The following is a 10000-nucleotide window of genomic DNA, read 5'->3' on the forward strand; positions in this document are numbered from 1 at the left end:
GATCAGTCTATAATTTTAATGGTAGATTTATTTGAACAGTGAGAGACAGAATAACAACAAGAAAATCCAGAAAAACGCATGTCGAAAATGTTATAAATTGATTTGCATTTTAATGAGGGAAATAAGTATTTGACCCCCTCTCAATCAGAAAGATTTCTGGCTCCCAGGTGTCTTTTATACAGGTAACGAGCTGAGATTAGGAGCACACTCTTAAAGGGAGTGCTCCTAATCTCAGTTTGTTACCTGTATAAAAGGCACCTGTCCACAGAAGCAATCAATCAATCAGATTCCAAACTCTCCACCATGGCCAAGACCAAAGAGCTCTCCAAGGATGTCAGGGACAAGATTGTAGACCTACACAAGTCTGGAATGCGCTACAAGACCATTGCCAAGCAGCTTGGTGAGAAGGTGACAACAGTTGATGCGATTATTCGCAAATGGAAGAAACACAAAAGAACTGTCGATCTCCCTCGGCCTGGGGCTCCATGCAAGATCTCACCTCATGGAGTTGCAATAATCATGAGAACAGTGAGGAATCAGCCCAGAACTACACGGGAGGATCTTGTCAATGATCTCAAGACAGCTGAGACCATAGTCACCAAGAAAACAATTGGTAACACACTACGCCGTGAAGGACTGAAATCCTGCAACGCCCGCAAGGTCCCCCTGCTCAAGAAAGCACATATACATGCCTGCTGAAGTTTGCCAATGAACATCTGAATGATTCAGAGGACAACTGGGTGAAAGTGTTGTGGTCAGATGAGACCAAAATGGAGCTCTTTGGCATCAACTCAACTCGCCGTGTTTGGAGGAGGAGGAATGCTGCCTATGACCCCAAGAATACCATCCCCACCGTCAAACATGGAGGTGGAAACATTATGCTTTGGGGGTGTTTTTCTGCTAAGGGGACAGGACAACTTCACCGCATCAAAGGGACAATGGACGGGGCCATGTACCGTCAAATCTTGGGTGAGAACCTCCTTCCTTCAGCCAGGGCATTGAAAATGGGTTGTGGCTGGGTATTCCAGCATGACAATGACCCAAAACACACGGCCAAGGCAACAAAGGAGTGGCTCAAGAAGAAGCACATTAAGGTCCTGGAGTGGCCTAGCCAGTCTCCAGACCTTAATCCCATACAAAATCTGTGGAGGGAGCTGAAGGTTCGAGTTGCCAAACGTCAGCCTCGAAACCTTAATGACTTGGAGAAGATCTGCAAAGAGGAGTGGGACAAAATCCCTCCTGAGATGTGTGCAAACCTGGTGGCCAACTACAAGAAACGTCTGACCTCTGTGATTGCCAACAAGGGTTTTGCCACCAAGTACTAAGTCATGTTTTGCAGAGGGGTCAAATACTTATTTCCCTCATTAAAATGCAAATCAATTTATAACATTTTTGACATGCATTTTTCTGGATTTTCTAGTTGTTATTCTGTCTCTCACTGTTCAAATAAATCTACCATTAAAATTATAGACTGATCATTTCTTTGTCAGTGGGCAAACGTACAAAATCAGCAGGGGATCAAATACTTTTTTCCCTCACTGTATATATATATATATATATATATATATATATATATATATATATATATATATAATATGTATATATAATATGTATATGTATGTGTGTGTGTATATATATATATATATATATATATATATATATATATATATATATATATATATATATATATATATATATATATATATATAATATGTATATATATATATAATATGTATATGTATGTGTGTGTGTATATATATATATATATATATATATATATATATATATATATATATATATATATATATATATATATATATATAATATGTATGTGTGTATATATATATATATATGTATATATGTATGTATATGTATGTGTGTATATATATATATATGTATATATGTATGTATATATATATATGTATGTATGTGTGTGTGTGTGTGTGTATATATATGTGTGTGTGTATATATATATATATATATATATATATATATATATATATATATATATATATATATATAATATGTATATATATATATATAATATGTATATGTATGTGTGTGTGTATATATATATATATATATATATATATATATATATATATATATATATATATATATATATATATATATATATATATATATATATATATATGTATATATGTATGTATATATATATATATGTATGTATGTGTGTGTGTGTGTGTGTGTGTATATATATATATATATATATATATATATATATATATGTATGTATGTATATATATGTGTATATATATGTATGTATGTATGTATATATATGTGTATATATATGTATGTATGTATGTCAATGTTTGGTATGATGAAAATTAGTCTCAGGTACTCCTAATTTGTGCAGATTCCTTTGTAAGGAAATGAGGTCTAAGTTTTATTGAACATCTTGCAGAACCAGCCACGGTTCTTCTGGAGCCTTTGACTGTCGCACTTGCATCTTATTTTTGCAGCAAAATCCAGCAGCTTTCATTGTGTTTATTTATTTATTTATTTATTTATTTATTTATTTATTTATTGTCTGAAAAGTGGTCTCTTACGTAATACGCTGCTTTCTTTACTGACAAACATTTTTCTGTAACGTTTAATTTGGTCCTGGAAAACTAATGCTTGGAAAACTAAAATGTTTTTGTACTGACTCGATAATGTAGAAGTCTATAACATAGTTTGTACTTGAACAAAATCAGGTGCTTAAGACTTTTGCACAGTACGTATAACATATAACGACAATAAACTTGATTTAAACTGAACCTCTTAAGCAACTCGCATCAATTTCCCCAACCTCTTGCACACAGTGGAGCATTTTGGATATAAAGTTTATATATAAGTTTGCGCTCGTTCATCACTGTCGTGCTTCCATGCTATACAAGCTCCGCTTTGTAAAGTTTGCAAGTTACAATGTTCTTGGTGGCATTTAATATAAAATGCTTTCCTGCCTTAGAGGACTTTGAGGTCACACACTTTTTTCCACGGTCACTTTGATGATTACTCCTCCGTCTGATGGTGACTGAGGTCATGATGGGCATAAAAGGTAACGCTGACATAAACAGTAAACTGAAGAAACCTCATTGTCGTTGACTCTGGGTATTCTGCTAAAGCTAGTGGTGTAGCATTACACGCGTTTGACGTCATGCGTCATCGACTAGGAAGCAGCTTATACTTCCGGTTAGTAAAAAAGAGAGCTAGTGTTTCATTTGAGATGATATTACCCTTCTAAAATTCATACACTAGACTGTAGAGTGCATAGTGTAAGTGTATAGTTCGTCATTTGGTACGCAAGTTTGATCTGTTCTCTCCAATGCGTGTTTTCCGATCAGAAGTAACGCAGTGAGTAAATGTTCCCCATGCCACACGAAGACGAAATAATCTAAAATGAGATTATTATCAATTTTATCAATTAGTTGTTGCCGCTCTAAATACAGCATAAGAATCAGGCTAAAATATTTCAATAGTATAAATGAATTCAAGGTTATGGTTTGTTTATTTATTGTTTTAGTATTTTAACTCTTTATTGCACTTTAAAGGTAATAGTGCACTAAAATTCTTAAGAAACTGTAAAATCACTTATAGTATTAATATGGACCCTGTGTGATGCACATTTTGTATAGGAGATGTGTGGAGGATTAATAGTCCTGATTTCCATGAGCTGGCATTTTACTGATGATTGGACATGTTCCGGTCTAATTATTACCTTAGTTGCTACCTGTGTAATAAATATTATATTGGAGTAAGACTGGGTGATATGAGAGTATGATTTCAATTTCGGGATTGCTTATTTCTCAGTATATCATCACAGGATACATATTACATTTTACATTTATTCACTTAGCAGACGCTTTTATCCAAAGCGACTTACAAATGAGAAAGATACAAGCAAAGCGATATCAAGCAGAGAACAATACAAGAAGTGCCACCATACGAGATCTATTAATTATTATAATGATAAATATCTATTAATATTGGGGATATTGTGATAACTTTTTATAATTTTTGTTATTTTTAAAAATTAATTAAACGCTGATTATTATATTTTAACATTCTTGGGTCAAAGACTAAAGTTATTATTGATCCACAATTAAATACAGTATAGTCTTTGACGGGGGTGGTCATGTGACTATTTATTTTTAGCTTAGTTATCTCATGGTATTATTTTCACTATTCAGACGATTAGCCATTGACGAGCTTTAGTGTTGCCCGATGTTTTTGAACAACTGAAACTCCCAGGAAGTCACCTAACAAAAAATGTAAACACAACACTAGTATGGTATTAAAGCAGCCAGCGCCATTGGTAGGACCTGTATGTTTAAACTCCTGTACAATCTGCCCTAGGCTTTGTACCAGTATGTATCACAGAAAACAAAACAAAGCAAAAGAGCTTTGTCATCGGGGGTCACCTCAGCCTCAGAGTATTTTGTTGAGCCAGCCACGCTGCCCTGTTATTTTTAAAGCCCACACCATAGGCCATGATTCTCTCATGCCGGTTCATGTGATCTGAGCAGCTCAATTTGCTGAGCAGCGTTTTCACAGGTGGCTTACTGCAATCAGAATCCACCAGCATACACGGTGTGAACTAGTCTTCTCCCTTTACATTCTGTCCTGTCCCCTCTCTCTCTCTCTCTCCCAGGCTTTGTCCATTTGGGAAACTTACTCTTACTGCCCTTGTGCGCACTTTGCAGGAAGTGGAATGATCTCCGCAGGCGACTGAGTGGGAATTAGTGGCTCGTGAACAGTGTTGTGTTTTTTTTTTTTTGTTTTTTTTTCTCCAGGCCACGTTGCCTTTATGGTATTTGTTTTGGACTAGCAGGGCAAAGGGAGCAGTTTCAAAGGTCACCACGAACTCCAGTGTGTCGGCACTGAGCCGAGAGAGCTCAGCGGATTGGGAGAAGGAACGTGAGCTCTGCAACGTGTCAACCGAGTGCTCCTGGGACATGGAAAGAAACTTACCAGAGAACATTGGTCAGGGTGGCTGCTTAAAAGGCTGTTTGAATTACAAATAGAAGAGAGGAAAATGGCAGCATTTTGCCAGGATAAGGGGAACCCTTAAGCTTGTCAGATTTTCTGGTCGTCGTGTTTGAAGAAAGCCGGGTATGGGAAACGTTTGTGGATGTGTGAGGGGCCATAAAGATGAATGTTCTGTTGACCCCTCTAAAGCGCCGCTCAACCCCACATCCAAGGAGCTCCGAGGACGGCGGTATTTCCAGAGAAGAAAGAGCAGAAAGTCGGTTGAATTTCAACCCGAAGTCGCCGTGAGCAGCCAAAATGAAACTGAGAAGAAGGAAAAGTGTTGTGATCCGATAGACCAGGGTGTTTATGTCGGAGAAGTTCCAGTGTTCAAAACTGGCAGAAGACCATGTATACGACAGTCTGAGAGAGACAGAAGCTGGCCCGCTGTGGAAGAAAACCTCCACAAGTTTACCAAGAGCTCTAAATGTATTTCTCCTAAGGATGGGCTCCTAGAAAAGAAGCTACTTCAGAGGCAACTAAGGAGGGCGGCGAGTTTTGGAGCCGTGGAGCATTTGCTCCGTACGTTGCGGGGACATGGCTCCCGTAGGAGCAGTGTGGATCATGAGTGGAAAGACATAAGAGGACTGTCAAGGATTATATGTGACATCCAAGTGCACAGGAAGAGGAGGAGGGCCTTCACATCTTCCGGAGGATCTGTTTCCCAAAATTCTCTGGACACTATCCAGAAAAAGTCTGCATCTCGTAATGAACGTGAGGTAAAAATCAGCTGTGTGTGATGAACTTATACTATAAGAAAACTAGAAAGATTTTGACAAGAAATTATTTGAAAGGTCCCTAAATATCTCTTGTCTGTACTTTCTTATCAATTAGCCAGAATTTAAAATATAATATCAACTCCTTGGGATTATACTGCTTTCCAAAGAATGCGCCTTTTATAATTGCAGCACTTGAGGCTTTTTGTGTTTTATGTTCTACTCTGTATAACCCCTTCAGATCATGCATCCATATAATAATATATGTAACATGGATCCCAAGATTTTTCTTAAGTATGGTCTGTTGTCCATGTAGAGTCAAATAGGAATGCTTTACAGAGTGCAGAAGCAGTGCTTGGTCATGTAAGAAGATAGCAACTCATATTTAATTGTAATAATTATAATATCATACAACGGGGAACAGAATTAGCGATGGACATAAACACAGATTTGCTCATCAGTCATGCTCATGTGGCACTGCTCATGTAGTATGTAAAACATGTAAAGAATTATATATCCCACACAGTTATTGTCCTGTATCGAATCTAGGGACAACAAAGTAGCCAAATGAACTACAGTCTGTGTGACGCTATTATGCAAAACACTAATTATTGGCCATCTAAAAAAAAAAAAAATGAAAAAAAAAAGATTATACACTAATGGAAATTGCAGCACGTTTGTGTATCATTTACAAATTTCCTGCAATATTTGATGAGACGTTCGCAATTTACCAAAATGAGCAAACGTTCTCCACGGTGTTGTGCGATTATACACATCTATAAAAATAGTAGCTCGTGAAAGTAGTTGTTATACACACTCGCCGAATTTGTAAACATGTTTATTAAGCTCTGATGAAAAGAGGTGTTGAAATGACTTCTATTTAACAATCTTCCAAGATAAAGAACTTTATTTACTGATGTAATTGCCTTGATTAGGTTCATAGTTTCTATGTTGAGAAAGCATCCCATAGTTCCTCACTGATATCCAGTGACATAAATGAGTTGTTTAGTAAGTTCTCAGTGGGATTCAGAATGGGTGAAGAAGTGTACTTCTTACCTGAGCACCTTGTGCCAAAGGTCACGGATCAATTTTTTGATTGTTTTTTCAGACTTGAGCCCATATGTTTTGGACAGTCGAGTAAGAGAGGGGCAGAGGTGTCCACTGATCAGGTGGTGAATTGGATTTGTCACACAGGGCTAGCTTGACGTGGTACAATTAGGAAAGCCTTCTGAATTGCTTGGGAGCGTCTGGTAGAAGTTGTATTGAGAGACAGAACTCTCACCTCTGAATGGACTTTCTTCCTTCTACCAAGTGGAGTTGGAGACGTCTAGTAGGGATAGTGCTGAGTCATGGAAGAAGCACTTTGAGGAACGTAACCCAGTGGAAATGCCTTCCCTTCAGGAGACAGAAATCTGCAGAGGTGCATCAGATTTGGCCAGGAGATATTGAAGGGACTGGACATGGTTGAGGTTGTTTCATTAATAGATATTTGAACCTAAAAATGTGGGTTCCACTGCAGGCTCTGGAATGGTGGACCAGCTCTTTATATTGCACAGCTTTGTGAGGGGTCATGGGAGTGTGCTAATCCAGTCTACATGTGTTTTGTGGATTTGGAGAAAGCCTTGGCATTTGTTAAGGAACCGCATGAGTAAGGGTTATCCTGGTCGTTACTTTATGCGGTCCAGTCTTTGCGAGAGTGCAGAGAGAACTGTGTCCATCTTCTTGGCATTGAAACCATTCAAAGGGATGGTAAGACTCCATCAAATATATATTTTTTTTGGCGGGGGGTGTGTAACATCCCTGTTATTCGCAGATGTTCTCTTGGTCTCTAGCACTTCCCCAAACTGTTGGAAGCACACAAATGTCTTTGCATGCTGTAGCATTACAGTTTATCTTGACTGGAACTAAGGAGCCTAACTCAAACTTGTACCAGCATGACAATGTCCCTGTGCGGTCCATGAAGACACGTTTTTTTAATATTGGAGTGGAAGAACTCTTGAGGTCTGCACAGAGCCCTGACCTCAACCTCACTGAACACCTTTGGGGTGAATTTGAATGCCAACTGCACCCCAGGCCTCCTCATCCACATCAGTACCTGACCTCACTAATGCTTACCAGTACCTTCACAGTAATAAAATCGGTCGTGTGTTACTGAAGGATGATTTTGTGTACTTAAAAGCTGGCATAGAGCCAAGTCAAAGCCTGAACGTGTCACCCTATAAAGCTTGGGTTTTAGTGTTAACGTCAGGCGTCATACCGACATCGAGCTGCTCATGTAGTCACGCATCTGCAATATTGCGCAAGGTCAGTAAATTAAGGATAAAAAAAAAAAGATGATAATGATGATTATTATTAATATAATTATTATTATTACTAGTACTAGTATTGAGCTATTGTAGTAGCATTATCTGAGCTCTACTACTGTTTTATAGTTACAGTCCTAGGAAGGTAAGTTAATAACGAGTAAGAAAGACTGTTGTTTCTTCGTAGAGAATCCAGTCATGCAAACCAAGACAGGCATGACTGTACAATCGCTCACAGGAGCAGTCCGCCTTAACTTTAGGTCTGTGTATGTTGCACTTTTCTTTAAACCACAAATGAAAGTTGTAAATTGGTTGTAAGTGCAACCGCGAACAGCACAAGCGTGTTCCTGAGCTTCGTAATGACATTCCGCAATGATATTCCCGCCTGAATAAACGAAGGGTATTAGTTTTTAACACACACACATCACGACATAAACAGCACCTACTGCCATTAGAGCAAGCCAGTCAATGCTGTGCTACTACTTCCTCCGGAAATTATACCCATAATCGTTTTTATGGCAGCGCCCCCTAGGGAAAAAGGTGGATATGTACCTTTGTAGGTTAAACATGGATATGATTAATATAAAAGATGTTTCTTTGAGGTTACCACACCAGCACCAAGAAACGGTACAATAACCTTTTTTTTTTTTTTTTTTTTTCCCGGAGAATGTGTTGTCGTGAGAGAGAATAAGGTTCCTACACAGGGTTGCAGGGCTTACTGTCTGTGATAGGGTGATGAGCTCAGTGATCTGGGAGAGAATCTCTGAACTGAGAGTTATCCGGTTGAGATGGATGCCCAACGTGAAAAGAGTGCAATTTGACAGCTCTAGCATATCAGCAAGTATAACATTGACATATTGCAAAGTGAGAAAATCTGTGATTTATAATGGGTTTATGTAATGCCATGAAGCACACAGGGTGTACTGATAGTTCAAATTGAGCTTTGCTGTGAACCAAGAGATTGATGTATCCAGACAAGGTCAAATGGGATCATTCTGATTTATTGTCATTTCTCTACTGTTGTATTTCTGTACAAGTTCACAGCAGAAACATAAGCTAAATGAGCGATGTTTATTTTAAGGGGTTTTCCATGCTTTCTGCTTGTTCTGAAATTGAACATTCAGTGCCTGTGCTTTTTAAAAGGTGTCTGTGAGAAGCAGAAAGCACATTAGTTGCACTCTTGTTCTCCCTTTTCATTTACTCCACTGTGAAGAACGAGTCATTTGTGTGTGGTGACGACTTCTGCTTCAATTGACGTCTTGGCAATTTTTGGCAATTTTTGGCATTTTGCCAATTCTTGGCAGATCGAAACAATGAACATAGCAGGGTGCATTTTATATGCTGTTTAGCTGTTTAGCTGGTTGTTTGTTAGAAATGGAGGTGACTTGGGAATAAGTGACATTCAATTGCTGTTTTATTATCTCCATCAGAGAGAGCCAAGCATAAGCTGGGACGTGCAGAGACTTTGGTCACAAATAAATAAATAAATAAAGCATTGAGGTTTATGTGTCTTGGCAGCTTTGGACAGAATGAATACATGGCTCATACATGGGATATGATCCAAGCTTGGCAAGTCGAAATAAGGATGGGCATATCAACAAGAATAAAGACGCTAGCCAGGCTCAAATAATATGTTTTTTTTTTTTTTTTTTTTTATCACATTTTAACATTGTGAATAAATTCTCCCTTGAATTGGAAGGGATGTGAAACACAAAAAAGAAATTTGCATCCGATAGCAACCTCATTTTGTACCGAGTTGAACTTTTAAGTTACTAAGTTGATTTTTAAGTGGTGCTGGACCAATTGAGAGGAGAAAAACTGCTAATAGCGGAAAGTTTTTATCAAGGGTGCAAACATAATCTGCTCTGTAGCATCACTGTGAGCTTAAACTTCCCTTTGCCCAAAGAAATCCACGTAGTCATTTATTTTATCTGTACCCGAGCTATGGAA

At 38.0% G+C, this 10000-nt stretch overlaps 1 protein-coding gene across 27 annotated transcripts in view; it reads left to right on the forward strand.

Moving 5' to 3' along the window:
• Positions 1 to 10000, forward strand: part of dst (dystonin) — a 155072-nt gene that overhangs the window by 58180 nt on the left and 86892 nt on the right. Inside the window, exon 1 of one of the 27 annotated variants that reach the window (XM_053679470.1) lies at positions 4809 to 5750. The exons of the other annotated variants lie outside the window; for them this stretch is intronic. Coding sequence (XP_053535445.1) covers positions 5118 to 5750 — 633 coding nt within the window. The 5' untranslated portion in view covers positions 4809 to 5117. Of the gene's footprint in view, positions 1 to 4808; positions 5751 to 10000 lie in introns of those variants that run through there. 27 annotated transcript variants of the gene reach the window in all.

Source organism: Ictalurus punctatus, chromosome 3 (genome assembly GCF_001660625.3).
Source record: "Ictalurus punctatus breed USDA103 chromosome 3, Coco_2.0, whole genome shotgun sequence".
Taxonomy (NCBI): domain Eukaryota; kingdom Metazoa; phylum Chordata; class Actinopteri; order Siluriformes; family Ictaluridae; genus Ictalurus; species Ictalurus punctatus.